Below are 19147 nucleotides of genomic sequence, written 5' to 3'. Positions count from 1 at the left end.
AATGCATACAGCACTAGTTGCCATATAAGAAAACCCCAATCTCCCTATCATATACAGTGCTAGGTTCTATATAGGAAAAAAACCTATTCTCCCTACTGTAGATAGTGCTGGGTGCCGTATAGGGCGGAGCTTACAGGAATGGGGCAGGGACAGTGGCAAACCTTATGGGGATGGGATGGAGAAATTGAGTTCCTGCGAGGAAGGGGACAATGTCATTCTCTATCCAGGACTCTCTGAGTATGTTCATTTAACATAAGAACATAAGAATTACCGCTGTTGGGTCAGACCAGTGGTCCACCGTGCCCAGCTGTCCGCTCACGCGGCGGCCCTCCGGTCAAAGACCAGTGCCTTAACTGAGACTAGCCCTACCTGCGTACGTTCTGGTTCAGCAGGAACTTGTCTAACTTTGTCTTGAATCCCTGGAGGGTGTTTTACCCTATGACAGACTCCGGAAGAGCGTTCCAGTTTTCTACCACTCTCTGGGTGAAGAAGAATTTCCTTATATTCGTACGGAATCTATCCCCCTTTCAACTTTAAAGAGTGCCCTCTCGTTCTCCCTACCTTGGAGAGGGGGAATAACCTGTCCTTATCTACTAAGTCTATTCCCTTCAGTACCTTGAATGTTTCAATCATGTCCCTCTCAATCTCCTCTGTTCAAGGGAGAAAAGGCCCAGTTTCTCTAATCTTTCGCTGTACGGCAATTCCTCCAGCCCCTTAACCATATTAGTCGCTCTTCTCTGGACCCTTTCGAGTAGTACGCGTGCGAAAAAGACCTGGCGTCAGCAGTTGGAGGCATACCTCTGATTTCCACATTACATCAGCAACACAAGGGGGAGGTGAGCAGATTGGGCTGGTGGGGCCTCGGCATCCCTGATAGCTATTTAATGGGGTGTTGCAGGTTTGGAAGGGACCTGAACCCATAGTGGGAGGGGCTCAGGCCCCCAAAGCTCCCCCATGGCTATGTCAACCTGAACCATATCTGCCATGAAATTATTTTATATAGGGCCTTTTTTGCATGTAAAACAGCCTTTATACAGGAAAACATTTAAAGAATGACACCCCTCTCCCTCCCCCCATATGTCCTGCAAAAGGGCTGCCCTGACTTATACTGCATGAATAGCGGTTGAAATTGCCAATAGCTGTATGGAAAGTAGCAGTCACCACTTCATATATGTTCCTTGCCGTTCACTATCCAGATAACAGTACTGAATATACAAAATAGCTTTACACATCTTGCCGGTGCTTAAAAATACACCGACTGTGGTGTCTGAATACTGGACTGCCAGATTCTTCATATGTTAGGATATCTTTTACTGAGCCCATGTGAGAATAATCCAAAGACTCCCACAGAGTAATCAAAAGATTCCGTTTGTCAGGAAAGACACAACTCAAACCTGTACAAAGCACACAGAGACAGGGCTCAGATCTCTATCATCTTTCATGAAAAAGAAACATCAAGATTTCATGAAGGCTTTAGAACTGCCTCCCCTTAGTCCTGCTCCCCCAGCTCTTATTAAATGCATCCACAACTCCTCAGCTATAAAAGATTAACACCCCTCCTCCTCTTCAATCTCAGCTTCACATCTCCTGGGGAGGAATGCCTCTGTATACACTTGCAGAGAAATACAAAGAATGGAACCCCTTGTCAGAATAAATGTCAAGGTTTGCCATCTAGTATCAGGGAAATATAAAACCCAAGAGTGACGCTAGCTTTTTTTCAGAAAACAGAAGGCATTCTCAGCATCGTCTAGCGAGCTGTTCTGTACCTAGAGCACTGGAAAAGTGAAGCAAATTGCACAGCTGGTAATAGGAAAATGCCTCACTACAGTAGTACCATGCATGTTTGAAAAAAAAAAAAAAAGGGCTCTCCCAAATGTGTATAAACCAGAAGCTGCAGGGGGAACTGAACACTCAGCTTCAGGGTATTGAAGCAGTTATTCTAACCCAGTGTTTCTCAAACTCTTTTAGCTCTGGTACACTAAAGGGAGCAAATGTTTTTCTGGCACACTAAGGGCCTCTTTTACGAAGCAGTTTAGCACGGGCAGCTGTGGTAACGGCCACGAAGCCCATATAGATTTAAAGGGGTTTGTAAAAGAGGGGGTAAATGGAGCAGCACATTATGGGGTCCTTTTTCTAAGGCGTGCTAACCGATGGTTTTGCCATCTTTGTCAGACAGTGTTCTGCCATGTTATGTTTGCCATCACTTTGTATAAATACGCTTTATTATATATGTAAACTTGTAACCTGTTCTCAGCTCTTTTGGGAGGATGGGATATAAAACCAAACAAATAATTAATTAATTAACTAACCACACTACAGTTTTTCCACTTCAGTTGCACATCTTGTCTGATTGTGCCTCCAGGTGGGCAACTATGAATTGCTTCAGTGGGTAGCCACTTCAGCATATTAAGTGCTCATGCAAAAAAAAAAAAAAAAGTTTTGGGAATTCTCAACAAATTCTAAAGATTAGAGCGCACTAAATCAGTTAATGCCCGTTATATTCTATAGGCACCTTAGCATTTAGCGCGTGCTAAATCGGTTAGCGCGCCTTAGTAAAAGGACCCCTATAATTGAAATTATAAAATAGCAAAACCAATAAAAAAGTAAATTTGAGAGTTATTTATTTAAAGTTCTTTAAGCTATGCATGGGTAATTGTAACAACAGTGAGACTAAAGTAGATAGAATAGAATTGCTAATCAATGCGATGGATGTGCTTGTTTTGGAGTGCAAATTAACTCCAAATGCACCTCGATAGTTGACAAGCAAACATGCATTTCATCATCCACCGTCTGCAGTCATTCTCTTTTTTTTAAATTTAATTTCTGTCATAAGAACATAAGCTGTGCCTCTGCTGAGTCAGACCAGAGGTCCATCGCGCCCAGCAGTCCACTCACGCGGCGGCTCATCAGGTACAGACCCTGTATAATAATCCTCTATCTATCCCCATCTCCTTCAGCAAATCATTTAATCCCTTCTTGAACCCCAATACCGTACTCTGTCATATCACACCCTCTGGAAACGCATTCCAGGTGTCCACCACCCTCTGGGTAAAGAAGAACTTCCTAGCATTGGTTCTGAATCTGTCCCCTTTTAATTTTTCCGAATGCCCTCTTGTTCTTATAGTTTTTGAAAGTTTGAAGAATCTGTCCCTCTCCACTTTCTCTATGCCCTTCATGATTTTGTAAGTCTCTATCATGTTCCCTCTAAGTCTCTGCTTTTCTAGGGAAAAGAGCCCCAGTTTTTCCAATCTTTCAGCGTTTGAAAGGTTTTCCATACCTTTTATCAAGTGCGTCGCTCCTTTCTGAACCCTCTCGAGCATCACCACATCCTTCTTAAGGTACGGCGACCAATAATGGATGCAGTACTCCAGATGCGGGTGCACCATCGCCCGATACAACGGCAGGATAACGTCCTTCGTTCTGGTTTTAATACTTTTCTTGATAATACCTAGAATTCTGTTCGCCTTCTTAGAGGCCGCTGCGCACTGTGCCGATGGCTTCATTGTTTTGTCCACCAGTACCCTTAAGGCCTTCTCTAAGCTACTTTCACCCATTACCAGCCCTCCCATCGTATAGCTGTACATCAGGTTTCTGTTTCCTACAGAGCTGAAAAGTCATGTTCGCAAAGATAAGAAGATCCAAACGGTAGCAAAGCCTCGATTGCTTTGTTGCTCAAGTTAGGATAACCACTGCATTAAAAATAAAACTAAAATGACTTGTCGTTAGTTTTCAAGGACCAATCACGTCAAAGAATGATGCTTGTCTGGGGGTTGTATCCTTACGCACAAGTCTGTCATAACATCGATGGACTTGCATACGCGACGTATGTGTCATGTATACTAGTGCATACTTATGAAGGGAATTTTTTGAAATAAAGTAAAATTCTGGATTCTCTCGTGGCACACAGTTTGAGAGACACTACTCTAGTCACTACACTCCTCCACTAAGAAAGGCATTGCAAGCTGTTCGTTACAGTCAGCCACACTTCTCTTTTGTTCACCCATTGGTTTTTCCTTTTTTTGTGCTCTTTTCTCCATTTGTGCTCTTTTTCCCATTTGTTTGAAGTAAGTCTATATGTCATGTCATGTGTTCTACTAATATACCCTGGTATTGTTTAGTATCTCTAATCTTTTTTTTTTTTTAAATCTTTATTAATTTTCCCAAAACTAATACACAGTGCCATGAATTATACAAACATTAATAATCAACATAAGCACTTAAATTCCATCAATAACATTACAGAAGAAAAATATCCCCCCTTCTCTCCAACAATTTAATCAAGAAATAAACCAAAAAGATATCCCCCCCACCCACCCTCCCCATCCTGGATATGTATAAAAATAAACAGAAAATTAAATAAAGACAATTATGTTGAATTAACAAAGGATGTCAACGGGCCCCACACCAATTTAAATACTTTGCTATGCCCCAACATATCAGAATTCATCTTTTCGGATTTATAACCTAAACATTTATGGTATTTTTTTTATTGTACACCGCCTAGAAGTTTGATTAAGCGGTATAAAAAATTTTAAATAAACTTTAAACTTTCCTTATTTACCACCTCTTTGAAGAAAGTTTGAGAAGTTCTTGCTCTTTTATATGGTAAATGAAGCAGTTGCTCTGAGAAACAGCTCTCATTCAGATGAAGAAATTGAACATTTCTGTGTTTGCACTTACAAAGGGCAAAAAATAAAACGTTGACAGTAAAATCTTGGTGCATTCTGCATTCTATGGCACACACAGGGCAAGGAAATGAAGCCCTGTGTTCTAATTACATTGTACAGCAGACCCTCAATATTCATGGGGGTTAGGTGCAGAGCCGGCCCGCGAATAGGAAAAAATTGCAAATAAGTTTTTGGACCAGCTCTGACCCACCCCCGCCTCCCTCATGCGTCCCCAACCTTACCTGGCGGTCTAGCTGTGACGCAGGGCAGGAGCGATCTTCCCACGCTCCTGCCCCGTGCAGAGCTGTCATCAAAATGAGACTAGAACGGGAACTCACGGCAGCCATTTTGATGACGGCTCTGCACAGGGCAGGAGCGTGGGAAGATCGCTCCTGCCCTACATCACCACTAGACCACCAGGTAAGGTGTGGGGAGGTCCGGGAGCCTTTAAAAACTAGGCAAAAAATCCAGTGCAAAAAATTGCGAATAATTGAATTCGCGAGTGGGGAAATGGCAAATTGGGAGGGGGAGCTGTACAATATTTTACAGGCTTTTAAACAGATGTATAAATAAGAGAATTTCGCAGTCAATGATGTGTCTAATTCCAAATCCAATATGACTTTAATCAGTTCAGCACCGATTTGGCTATAATCTTTTCATTGCTAATTATTTATATGCCATTGTTGGTTTGGTTGTTTTCTTGGCCCAATCTTCCCCAACAGTCAAAACAAGAACTCCTTGTCCATTCAGCTTTGGCTGAGCCCTTGCAGGAATGAAGAAATGGTTTTCTACTGTATTAGTAACTGTTCAAGCCATTTACAAAGCATTTTGCACAGAGCTGAAGTTGCAAACAGTAGCAGCATGGTGCTTTACTCACGTTTTTACGTAAGGGTCTGAATAGCCATTGGCATCCATTGCAGCCAGGTGTGCGCATCTAACTATGCCAACCAGAAGGCCTCCTTTCTGAGAACTGTACTTCAAGGAGATGAGGATACGGCCACGCTCTTCCAGAGATTTGTCTTCTGTTTTATCTATCTGTGAGGTAAAAACATTGTCTTAGAATGCTTGGCCTTTATTATTAATATTGTGGTTGATATTCCAAAACAGTTAACTGGGTTAGAGAGCCTCTTGCCTGGTTAACTGGCACTAAGCGAGCCACAAAGCAATGTTCAACAGAATACACTTGGAAAGTGACACTAAGGGGGGAAATTCTGTATAGGACGTCTGTTTCTGTAGCTGCCTAAGATGCAGCTGAGAATCGCACACCAGCGTCCTATACAGAATTGCCCAACCCTGCCTAATCGGCCCGATTCTCTAACAGGTGCCCATGTCACAGGTGCCAGTTAGAGAATCACAACTGATCCCTTCCCATCAGCTGATCGTAGCAAGGGAATGCCCCTGCCGCGATCAGCTGAGGGGCTGTGGCAGTAAACCCCCGACCCCACTCCCCCGAAATTGCCCAACGCCTCACACCACCACCCCCAAACCCCACCGGCAGGAGGAATGCCCACTCTCTCTAGAACTGATAACTGCTACTAAATCCATTAAACATTTCCCATTTTTCTGACTGAGATCAGATAAGAATATTAACAGTGCTATATGCAACTTCAAAACATCTATAAACCTACATCTCTCTGCAAGAATTTGCCTAAATCTGAACCAGTCTGAGTAAGTTCACTTGAAACACCCCTTTGCCCACAAGGAAATAGAATCTGATTTTAATTTGGGTGAAGTCAGCTGTGATTATCTGAGTAAGTGAGCCAAATTCCTACAAGAGCAGTGTTTTTCATCCTTAAAAGCTCTCTAAAGGCTTTCCAAGAGAAGGCAAGCTTTCTTGTAGGCATAAACCTGTCATTTTAATCTCACTTACTGTTTTCCCTTTATGCACTGTTTTTAGAATGAAGCTTTCTATCATGCAAATAAATTTAGAAAAATTCATTTGCTTTTGTTGAGCAGATGATGCATCTTTTATTCCACTGCTGACAATATTGGGGAAACAGAAACTAAGTAGGATAAGGAGTGGCGACCTACTAGTATTGAAGCTTCTGTGATTGACTGGTAGTTGGGATAGATCACTGCAGTGTAGATAGGAATAAGTAGCCAAGTTGTATGGGCTAATTGCTCTTTTCTGCTTTAATTTGCTACTTTATAATTACTATGTTGAGAGTTAATTTGTAGGTAGAACAACCATATGGAAGGATTAGATTCTTATCTTGATAATCCTCTTTCCTGTAAAACAGCATATGATTCTTTACGGATAGTTTAAGCACCCCAACTTGTAAGTTACATGTAGAAGACATCAATCATTTTCTTCTCTCCACCCCCTTGTCTTTCTGGGCAGTGCTCCCTCTCCTCAGTTCATACCATAGCAAGTGAGAACCCCTAGGAGAGGAAATGCAAACAAGGGGGGAGGGCGGGCTCAGGGAACTCCCTGATCCAGATAATTTTGAACTGCTCTGCAATAGTAAACAGAGCAACAAACAACGGTGGAGAAAGCAACCACCTACCTGTATGCAACCAGCACTAACACTTGCACTGCTAATAGCAAAACTAAATGTGCTGATATTGATCTTGGCACTAAAATACCAGCATTTGAAGGATTCTGTTTCTCTTCCTTGGTTACCTCAAGCTAAGCCGCTGGATACTCTTCCTAGCCTACAAATCAACCCAGGCATAATAGACATCTGACAGGGTGGGGAATAAGGAATTGTCTGCTGTTCTACAGGAAAGAGGATTATCAAGGTAAGAACCTAATCCTTCTTTCTTGTACAAACAGCATATGATTCCTTATGGATGTGAAGTACCAGAGCAGTCCCTTGAGTTAGGACAGGAAAGATGAACCTGTGCCCAGCACAGAGGATTTGAAAGTCCTGTCTGTGAAGTCATGTTCGAGGCAGTTTGAGGCTTTAGCTTTAGACCTTAAAGCTGCAGCTCCCTTTGTGGAGTGGGCCTGCCATAGGATGCTTCACCAGAACCTGGCTGCAGGGTGTAGGAGGGGAGCCCTGCTGTGGCTGGGGCAGACTACATGGAAGACATTATTTATGACATGCTCAGGATCATGAGTCAAGTGTTAGCTTATATAATTTCTGTCCATAGAATGCGATGGATCAGACGGTGGGCGGAAGATTCAGCATCTAAAGCTACCTTGAGCAAGCTCCCTTTCAAGGGTGAGATGCTTTTTAGAAAATGACTGGATGACTTAGCGACCAGTGTGATTTATCATCTTCCTAAGTCCTTGCTGAACAGTAAACCGTGATTCTCTGGGAGTTCCTGCCATGATTCCTTTTGCAGATAAAGAAAACAGCATTATGGATATGTGGGTTCCTCATCATAACGGTCTTTTCAGGACTCTAGATGGAAGTTTTGAGGCTCCAGAAGAGCCCCTGCAGCTGGCTCTTGCTCAGGACCACTCTCCCTTCACTAGGCAGAGAAGTTATATTAGAAACTTGTGCCACCAGAAAATCCACCTTAGGCGGAGGATATAATTGCTGGAAATCAGAAGCCATGGGATAAAATTTCTTCATCACCCTGTACCCCGATAGAGGACCCTCTGGCGAATCCCAATGCTCTGTTATCATCCTGGTAATCTCTGGGTGTGAAGGAAAGCATGTAGACTGAGACTTGGTACTGCTTAGCAGTGAGAGCTGGGCAGAAGGAACTTGCAGGGCTCTAGATCCAACTCCCACAGATCCGCAGATATGAATAGTCTGAGCAGTGTCGGATCCTCTCTCTGGACTAGGGCTACCATTGATCCCTGGTCTCCTGCTCCAGAGACCCCAAACCTTCCAGGGAGGATGCATTCTGGGAGAGCAGAAAGCTCGCATCCGACCCTAAATCATCCCCACCCATTTCTGACTGGACCTTTGGCTCCTGCAGCTCTAAAGGCTGCCACAGAGCCTTTCTCTGAAAAGGAAAAATTAATCTGAGCAGAGTCCGGCTGGCTCACAGATGGAGCTGAGAACCCTTAATGCTTCTGGCAAGCTGCATACATCAAAGACACAAAATCTGGGCCAAAGACCTGACCTGGAACCTCTGGGGACCTCTGTTGGTCTACCACATGTCTCTTTTCAGGGTCAGGGGCCTCTGTACAAAAGCACTGCGATGGCAAGTCACAGTTTAGAGGCTCTAACAGGGCTTTACAACCTAGATCTTGAGCTTTCTGCCCCTCCTGACCCATGGAGTAACCAAAGGGGGTTAAGCCCATGGCTTCCACCTCCCTCACATGCTCCATAGCACGGAGGACATAGATGCTCCTCAGCCAACCATCCAGCATAAAACGGGTTCAAAACCACCTGATAAGTTCGAAATAATTGATTTTCATCAAAATCGAGGCAACTTGAGACAGAAGGAGACAACCTCAGAAATCCTTAGTTTTGATAAAATCAGACCCACCCTGATTTTCCCATAGACAGTAATGAGCTGAACTCATAGACCTGCCTTGTGCTGTACCTGCATCAGCTTCTCACTGCAGTTGGAAATGGAGAAGGGAATTTCTGCCATAGACAAGCAAAGGATGGCTCCAGTGGCCTGTCTCTTTGGGCTGCCTTTTATTCAGGTTCCAAAAACCTGAAAACCTTGACTTCTCACATTCCTACACAATTTTTCCCATGCAGAGATATCCCAGGACTACTGGGAACCTCTTAGCACAGGAAAGCCTTGATAAAAGATCAGATTAGGATGTAAAAAGAAAAAATCTAGTGCAGAACAGATGAAAGATATCTTCTCAATTTGTTTTCAGAGTTAAAACTGAGGAAAGAAGGCGCTGCCCAGAGAGACAAAGGGGCAGAGAGAAGACAATTATTAATGTCTTCTGCAAGCAACTCATAAGTTGGGGTGCTTAACCTATCCGTAAGAAATTGTATGCTTTTGCACAGGAAATATAGCTTCCTATCTAGGGTCTCAAGAAGAATCAGTACTGGTGTTGCCCCATTACATACAGGGAACTATAGTTCTGATTTCACAGTTGAGTTCCCTCAGAAAAGCATGATATATCATGGGTGTGCCCAGCTGCTATTAATAATTAAAACTGGAGAATAAAAGCATACAAGATGATACAAGGAGATTAATGTTGAAATTATTTGGGGTAAATGAGACAGGTGCATTGTGGAACTGTCTGTTTCAGGTTATTTTAAATTGGCTTTGATAGAATCAAACTAAATGAAAATATTAAAGTTTAAGCTGAAATTCACAGAAAAAACATGCTGACATGGATAGAGGAAGCTTATGTTAAGAACTGACAGGGACTAATTTGTGTTTGGTATACGGAGTGATTGTGATTAGAGAATGACACGGTGAAAAATTCATCACCATTCCCGTCCCTGTGGATAACCGCGGGAAACCATCTTCATGCCATTCTTTAAGGAGAGCGGGAAGAATCAGAGTATGAATGGCCACAACCACTGACCCGCAAGCTTTGTTTTCAAGAATGCTGGTATAGAAGGATTGAGATTGAAATAGACACTAGAAAATGACATGGGATTATTTCCCGCGGTTATCCGCAGGGATGGGAACGGTGATGAATTTTGTCACCGTGTCATTCTCTAATTGTGATAATAAGATCCCATTGTAAGATAGGCAGATGTACAGAAATGAAAAGGGCTGGGTATAGGGTTTCTCAGAAGAACAGGAAACTTGGGTTTTACCGAGAGACCTTTACAGAGGCCTTAAAAAGGAAATTTGTTCCTTATAGATTAGAGTTTAACAGCACGAGCGAGGAGGGTGTGGTATGGAGCCTTAACAGAGGGTTGAAGGTAAAACCAAAAATACTTTATTAATATTCAAAAAAAGGTCCCAGCCTGTTCCTTTCACAGGTGTGATAAAATGAAACAAAAAATGTCTTTTGGATTCAAGCATAATCTTCCTGTAGCCTGGCCAAGATGGCCACAGGGTTCATTAGTCTTTGGGCCCAATATTTAGTGGTATTTAGCCATCTGGGAATGGCTCTTGGCTAATTAAATACTACTTAGCTGGCTAGTTGCCGATATTCAGTGGGAGATACCAGGATATTCAACAAGCGATAGCTGGCTCAGTGGATTGGATGGTGACTGGCTATGTCACATGACATAGTCGGTCACCGTCAATATTCAGCGACAAGCCAGCTAAGGCTAGTGCCTAGATAGGCTCTCCTAAAAGCAGGTCTATCTTTCAGTATTTTGCCTTAGCCAGCCAAGTGCTGAATAATGGCTTGGCTAGCTAAGTCTTCGTCAACAAAATTTGACCTGGATATTCAATGCTGGCATTGAATATTCAGGATCGCCACTGACTGTGGGAGACAGATCTCTAACTCCTGCAGTCTGAATACCAAGATACTTATCTTTAGGATAAATCAAAACCCAGCCAGGCTCTGGCCTAGCCACCAGGATTAAAGTTTCCACTAGGTTCCAGGATAAAACTTGGCCTATAAGAATCAAGCTTCTGCTGCATACACATATGTGGGAAAAGCATATGTTGGAAGGTTGCTCTTGTCTTTCCTGGTCCTCCCTAGTACAGCGATGCTTGGGAGTTTTATCCTGCTTGGACCACGCCCTCTCTGCTCTATATTGCAGGATTTAAGTTGACTTTGTGAGAGAGTATTGTTAAGGGGACTGGCTTGGTTTGTCATTCCCCCATCCCTATCTTATACTGTAGTGACTCTATAAAGGACATTTACTATACAAAGCTCGTATAATGCAATATTAACTATGGATAGAAGGACAGTTATCATCTGCTAATGCTTACTAATTACAATCAGACTCAAGTTTTCTGCAGATTGAACTTTGACTACCATCTGTTCTATGAAAAAGTCATAGAAATAATAAACTACCAGAGAAACCAACATTTCAAAATGATTGAGGGTTTTAACAGTGGCACAGTAAGGAGGTGGGGGGGGGGGTTTTTGCCCTGGGCGCCATGTTGGTGGGGGCACTGGTGCCCCTCCTCCTCCTGCCCCCTTCTTCCCACTCCTCCCGTTGCCATGCGCGTGCCCCCCTCCCTTTCCCCAGCTGTTCACTGCCAAGAGCAAGAACTTCAACGTGCTCCTCACAACTGCTTTGTCTCTCCTGCTGACATCACTTCCGGGTGCCATTCATAGGAAGTGACATCAGAGGGAGAGTCGACGGGGTCACAAGGAGAACGTTGACGTTCTTGCTGCTCATGGGGGTGAACAACTAGAGGTATGGGGGAAGGGAAGGGGGCGCTCGCATAGCAGGAGGGATCGTGGAAGGAGTGTTCGGCAGAGATGAGGGCAGGGGAGGGGCTCCACCACTCCGGGCACCTCTCTCCCTCGCTACGCCACTGGGTTCTAAACCCAATGGAAATGACACCTCTCTGGACACAGAGTTTGTTCAACATTATGAGTGCTCTAGTACCTACAGCACCCAAAGAGTTGGTTCCTATGCAAATTACAAAGAAAAAATGTGGGTAATGCGATGTTCATATGAAACTTTGTGTATAAGAATTTAAAAATTCCTTGAAAGTGCTTTGTTAAACAATCATTAACAATCAATTAAGTGAAGTTTCCATCTGAAATTATTATATAATTCTCACTCGGGAACGGAGGTGAGCATATCATAACTTATTGGATGATCAGATCATAGGATCTCCTATGATCTGTATATCATTCCAGGTCCGCATCCTGGATTTGGTGTTAGAATCATTTATGCTCTGACCCTCCTTCCTACTATTTCAATTGATTATCCACAAGTGCTAAAATATATATTTATATATATTAAGTGATCATACAAAAGCCTTTTTTCCTGTGTTTCATATACAGTTTAATTTGGGTAAGATGGAATTTTAGGTCTAATGTTTTTTGATACCTTAGCAGATTTTCCTATGCAAACTACTACAGAATATGAAATACCTTTTGCAACATTATCATTGCAATTGCTACTGCCACAAAAATTCTGCTATACTTTGCATTGAGATTTGAAAAGTCCGAGTTCTGCTTGTAAGGGCCACCAAAATCAGGTGCTACAAATTTTGGGTTTAAAATAGTCTTCTACACCTGTTGACTATTTTCATTCACTTTCCCCCTCTTTTACCAAGGTGCGCTATGCTTTTTAGCGCGCGGTAAATATTAGCGCGTGCTAATCACACGCTAAACGCTAACGTGTGGATGTTATCCTATGGACGTGTTAGCGGTTAGCGCACATGTTGATTTAGTGCACGCTAAACGTACGGTAAATCGCTTAGCACACCTTTGTAAAAGAGGCCTTTGTCTTCTTACAGTACGATATACTGTCATCTAACAGCTTTGCAAAATCCTCCTATACAAAACGGAAAGAAGTAGGACACAGACACGTAAAAAAATATTTGGACCATTCACGGGTTATTGTATTTCTATTTAATGTTTCTCCAGAAAAAGGAGGACGAATTGAGACATCTGGGTTTTACTTCCATTGAAAGCAATGGAAGTAAGGAGGACAGATGAGGCATCTGGGTTTTAATCCCATTGCTTTCAATGGAAGTAAAACCTGAATGTCTCAACTGTCCTCCTTTTTCTAAATAACTATATTCATATCACAATATTAATACATTAAATTAATTAAATTAATTTAAATAGTGCTCAGACCCACAAGGGAGGACATGTGTTCTTTGGCTTCCTGAAATTATTTATAGTATGCACAAGCACTTTATAACACCAAGCTGCCTATCACGTGACCATCGGAGGTGTATCAACCACCATAAAAGATAAGTTAATCTTATAGAAAATGGATTTTAGATTGTTAAATGGTGGTACAGACATAAATAGTGTCATGATGGTCTGACGGCAGCCGGTGTTGTGTGTTTTTACACTTGAACACTAATGGTTGTGGGTCTGAGCATTATTTAAATTAATTTAATTTAATATTGTGATATGAATATAGTTATTTAGTTTATAATCACAATTGGATATTATATTGATCCCTACATTTATTTATTTAATACTCCTTTTTCTAAAGCCATAGGGTAACCCTACTCTTGGTCCTTATTAGGTACTCTATTTGCATGAAAATGAGATATGCTCCTGTTAATTCTTTTGTTCTGTCTACTTATCTCTGAATACAATCATAGTTTCCTTGCTTGTGACATCACAGTTGTTTCCATGGCTACAAGCTCTGATGTCACAAGCAGAGGGTTATAGCTTTAGTAAAGGACAAGTGGCGGCATTCAGACAAATTCCGAAGCAGAAAGAAAGCCTTGTTCTTAGGCAAATATTCATCAACAAGAGCAAAAGAAGGGAATGTATAAAACAGAAGCTAGGACTACATGTTATGCTGGTAGAATTCAGAAAAGAAGCATTTAACTTGTCAAAGGTCCACATCACAGAAACAGAAACTCTTTATGTGAAAATCTAGAAATGTGAGGGAAATACTTTTAAAACCAATAGGAGGAAATTTTTTTTCACTCAGAGAACAGTTAAGCCCTGGAACACGTTGCCAGAGGATGTGGTAAGAGTGGATAGCGTAGCTGGTTTTAAGAAAGGTTTGGACAAGTTCCTGGAGGAAAAGTCCATAGTCTGTTATTGAGAAAGACATGGGGAAGCCACTGCTTAGAATATTGCTACTCCTTGGGTTTTGGCCAGGTACTAGTGACCTGGATTGGCCATCGTGAGAATAGGCTACTGGGCTTGATGGACCATTGGTCTGACCCAGTAAGGCTATTCTTATGTTCTGGGGCAGTCACAATAAGATTATAAATACTGTACTGAACTGTTCTGCTTTTTGTGTCTTGGACACAAGAGACAGATGATTTTCAATCTGCTTCAACAGGTTGCTTCTATAGAGTTCTCACAAAGCAGTGCAAAGCCCTACCTCATGCAGAACCAAACCATTTTCCAAGGTACCCCAACAAGGGATGGAAGAGAGTGAGATTTGGAAAGAACCATGACAGAGCAATTTCTGGTTCTCTAGAGGGCATAAAAAAAACCACCCTGGAATACAGGCAAGTTTCATGCTTCAAATCTGCTAGACTTCAAGATCACAATTCATTCCAGCCTCTCTATTTCAGTGCTTGTCAATTTTTTGTGGCCGAGGCTGGGATCATGATAGGGAACAAGTATACTTATGTGACCCTTCCCCCAAGAGGTAGAAAACAATGATGCACCTATGGAGAATTCACTCAGGGTTGTGATCCCAAATCTCTGTTTGGGACCCCATTTTGGAAGCTCTGATCAGCACTGTTCTAAAATACTGCCGCTACAATGTGTTATTTTAGCAGAGGTCCCATTTTAGGCAATGAGACCTAGATACTAATAACCGGAGTGAGCGATAACATAACACGTAGCCACATTGACAATTTCTCCCTTTATTTTCTGACTTAGCAGCAGCAATTCTTACATTTTTGGTGGCCCAGCAGGGGTGTAGTGACATGCTGAGACTCATTGGCGTCATGTGTAGACCCCTGGCTGGACCTGAGGGGTTGACAAATTGCATTAAGCAAGCTGCAAATCTGTTTCTGAACAAGGGCAGTGAGCTAAAGCACCTTCTTTTAGAACTATAAAACCTTTTCTTAGAGTGGACTCAGGGTTCCTGCTTATACATTTGACATCAATACCACTTAAGCGGAACCATCTCCTTCAGGATTCTTTATAAATATAACCTACTAACTTTTCAGATACTGGATTCAGGTTCTCCTCTATTTTTATTTTCTCATCTGATTCTATACTCTCCTGGAAGGGAGCTGCCTTCCTCCAACCAATCCTTACTGACCGTCCCATCAATTAGGCAGCTTTTTCTAGACATTTACGGAGATTCTAGTTTCTCTGTAATGGCTCCAAAGGTCTGGAATTCCCACTATATCTGCGCACAGAAAAATCTCTTAAACCATTAAAATCACATTTAAAAGCCTATTATTTCAAATTGGCGTTTGACCTTAGTTCTTAACACTTCAGTTTAGTTCTTCCTCCGATTCCTTCTTTTCGCATTTTTTTCTTTTTCTTCTCTATCCTCCTGCTTTTACCTTATTCGTTCTTACCTCTTGATATTGTAAACTTTTCCTGCCCTTGATTGTCATTTTGGGCCTGTTTTACAAAGCCGCGCTAGCGGCTGCAGCGCGGTAATGGCCCCGAAGCCCATAGAGATTTAAAGGGCTTCAGGGCTGTTGCCACACGGCTTTGTAAAACAGGCCCTTTGTGTCTAGTATTGTCAATTGTACAGCATACAATTCCCTGTTGGGTTTATTTTATTGTTGTTTTTTAAAATTATTTCCCTTTGATTTTTATCTATTGTTAACCGCTTTGATTTAACTTTTTTTTTGTTAATAATGGCAATATAGCGAATAAAATAACTGTAATAATAACTGTAATATTTATTTTTCTTTCATTTTTAGGCACAAGGGGGCAAATTCTATAAGAAGCGGCCAAAAGTTAAGCACGATTCAAGCACAATCGAGTGCTGTTCAGTGAATCACGCTGAGCGGCACCTATTTTGGAGGCGCCCAGAAAATAGGCCAGCTCTAGGCACAACTAAAAAGTTAGGCGCCCATGTGAGCGCTTAAGCACGCTGAAGAGCAGTGATTCTGTGAGAAGGCGCCTAACACATAGCCACGCCCACGCCTAACATGCATAGCGCCTATGTTTTTGAAATCCGCCTAAATTTTTAGAGGAGCCTTGTTACAGAATCGCGCTTTCTTGATAGGCGCCTATGTTTCAATCAGTGCTGATTAAAAAGCTTAATTGAGCTTGTTCTTCAATTTGGATAGGCCTTAACTAGTTGGGCGCCTCTGAAATAGATGCCTAACTTTAGGCGCTGGTTACAGAATTTGGGCCAAGATGCTTCAGGTGACAAGGACGTTGGCACATAGAGTGGGATCCTCGGGAATCTAAAGATAGGTGTGAGCATTTTACTATGCTTCCTTTTATACAGAAATTTGCTTTGAAATTGCAGTGCAGCTTTGAAAATGCTCGATGATATTATAATGTGCTTTAATCTCTCTGAGGGGTCCATCTACTAAGCTGTGTTAGGCGCTAACCCCAACCTAATAGAGAAAAAATGGACTAACACGGGGCACACTAAAGCATCATATGTTAGTTTTTGCGTTAACCATATGCTACATTTGTGGGGGGGGGGGAGGGGGATTTCAGGGGCAGGGAAATAGCATTCCTATGCTAACCACAGAAAATGTGGAAGCCCTTCCCACCTACAAAATGGGTGGTGGTAAGAGATTCCACAGTCATTTTAAACATGGTCACCTATTAAAGGCAGCAAAAAGCAAGGAAATTAACAGAGAATGAAGAAGTAGGGATGGAACTGTGCACATCAACCAGGAATAAACAAGTAGATGAATATTTATTTAAAAGTCAATAAAACAGTTTAATATCAAATGCTGAGAACGATCTTAGTTGCGGACCCAACACGGTTCGTGTTTTGGCATTAAAACCTGCCTCGGGATACAAAGACATCTAAAAAATAAACATTGACAAATATTGATAAGGCTAAATACCAAAAAAAAAGTATATATATTGTGCATATTACATTGATGTTTTCTATCCCGCCAAAACCTTTCAGTTCTAGGCGGTTTACAACAAGAAATTAGCCTGGGCATTCCCAGGGAGATTACAAGGTTGATAGCTGTAGTATGCGTCGGGATTTGGGAATGGTCGATACGGTTTGGTTACATATACAGAGTAATAAACTTTTTACAGCCAGAGATATCTGAAGTGAAGTCCGTGAATACACAAACATATACATTTTTGTACAGACAAAATAAATAAGCAAAACATCTTTACAAAGAAATAACCCAAGTGACAGAAGAGAAATTGTGAAACTTATGAATGAAGGTGTATTCGTCTAGATAGAGAATATAACAAACCATCTATTCATAGAAATAACCCCAAAAGGGTGAAAAAGTGAAGCATGTTGTAAATGAAAGGTGTGTTAGTATAATATGAAATGAAAAGGAGTCATAAGTCGATAATTAAGTCGATGAGATGAAGTGATGTGAAAAATAAATGACAATACAGAACCTACCCAGTTGATGGCAGTCATATGTTATAGGTGGTAACTGGATCATAGAGACAATGCAATATGAATTGCATGAGAATTAAAGGCAACATTAATTAGATACATTAGGTATATTAGATAGAATGTGAGCCTGCTGGGACAGATACCTGTATGTAAATAGAGAATGACACAGTGACAAAATTCATCACCGTCCCCGTCCCCGCGGATAACCGCGGGAAATAATCCCATGTCATTTTCTAGTGTCTATTTCAACCTCGGTCCTTCTACACCAGCATTCTTCAAAGCAAAGCTTGCGGGTCAGTGATTGTGGCCATTCATACTCTGATTCTTATGTGAGCCAAGGATAATGAAGCCATTGTGACATCACTGATGTGATTGGCTCTTAGGCACTGGTGGAATGAGGCATTATGACATCACAATATCTGCTCTGGATACCAGAGACTGTCATTCTGTAGTGTCTGTTTCAACCTCAGTCCTTCTAAACCAGCATTCTTCAAAGCAAAGCTTGTGGGTCAGTGGTTGTAGCCATTCATACTCTGATTCTTTCCTATCTCCTTAAAGAATGACATGAAGATGGTTTCCCGCGGGGACGGGGACGGTGATGAATTTTGTCACCGTGTCATTCTCTATATGTAAACCACTTTGAAAGTGGTTGTATAACTACAAAAAAGCAGTATATAAGTCCCAATCCCTTTCCCCCTTAATGCACAGCCATTAATGAAATAAACACATTGATTAGTCATTGGGGATTTACAGACTGGTCTCTGAAAGGCTACTTATAGGTGACTACAGTGACATACTTGGCTGTAACAAAGCCAAGATCCAGCATGAATGATCAGCCACTTGGCTTTTAAGGTCAGGAGATGACACTTACCTAAACCTATCAGATGACATTTATTTGGAAGGGGAAAAAAGGGGAGAAGGTTTCATACAAAACACACCACATGCAGCTCATGCCTCCTTCTATCCCTTGGACTAGTTTCCAGTACTCTCCTTTATCACAGACCAGAATACAGTACAGCATTTCCATGGGCTTCCCCTCCTCCCCCACTCACCGGCAGCTGCTTTTCTAGACAGATGCTGAAGTTTTTCGTTTGGTTCGGTTTGAGTTTTTTCAGGGGAATTCTGGTCTCCCCGATGAACTCGTTATGACGAAATTTGTCTTCATCACAGACAGAAATTCTGCAAAAGAAAAGATATGCCATCCAAAAACTGCATTGATAAAAGGACAATCAGTACAGCTTGGCTTCAGGTTACCAAATGTCTGAAGACGCAAACTTAAGCACTGCACCTTCACAGTCCAAAATGTTTGCATATTTGAATATTTGTTGGCCTTATAAAAACAAATTTTCTCTATGAAGCTTTTTTGCTGCTCCTCCTATAACATATTTAGAAAACAAACAAACCCCAAAACAATCAGTTGAATCCCCAGTCACCACAATGCATGTTGGGAAGGGGTAAAACACGGACCTGATGGACCTCGCATGTCCTTAAAAATATGAGGTCCATGCCACTTAACAGAAAAGTAACCTACAAAGTGCAGGTAACCGTGGAATA

The 19147-nt window shown here is 41.8% G+C and overlaps 1 protein-coding gene across 1 annotated transcript in view; it reads right to left on the bottom strand.

The window, feature by feature from the left end:
• DOC2B (double C2 domain beta) overlaps positions 1-19147 on the bottom strand; it is a 451468-nt gene that overhangs the window by 67981 nt on the left and 364340 nt on the right. The window contains exons 5-6 of the mRNA XM_033922682.1: positions 18646-18772; positions 5545-5702 (exon numbers count right to left, since the gene is read on the bottom strand). Coding sequence (XP_033778573.1) covers positions 5545-5702; positions 18646-18772 — 285 coding nt within the window. The remainder of the gene's footprint in view (positions 1-5544; positions 5703-18645; positions 18773-19147) is intronic.

This window comes from Geotrypetes seraphini, chromosome 15, assembly GCF_902459505.1.
Source record: "Geotrypetes seraphini chromosome 15, aGeoSer1.1, whole genome shotgun sequence".
NCBI lineage: Eukaryota > Metazoa > Chordata > Amphibia > Gymnophiona > Dermophiidae > Geotrypetes > Geotrypetes seraphini.
The sequence above is the reverse complement of the archived record's forward strand: the minus strand, read 5'-3'. Positions and strand labels throughout refer to the sequence as shown.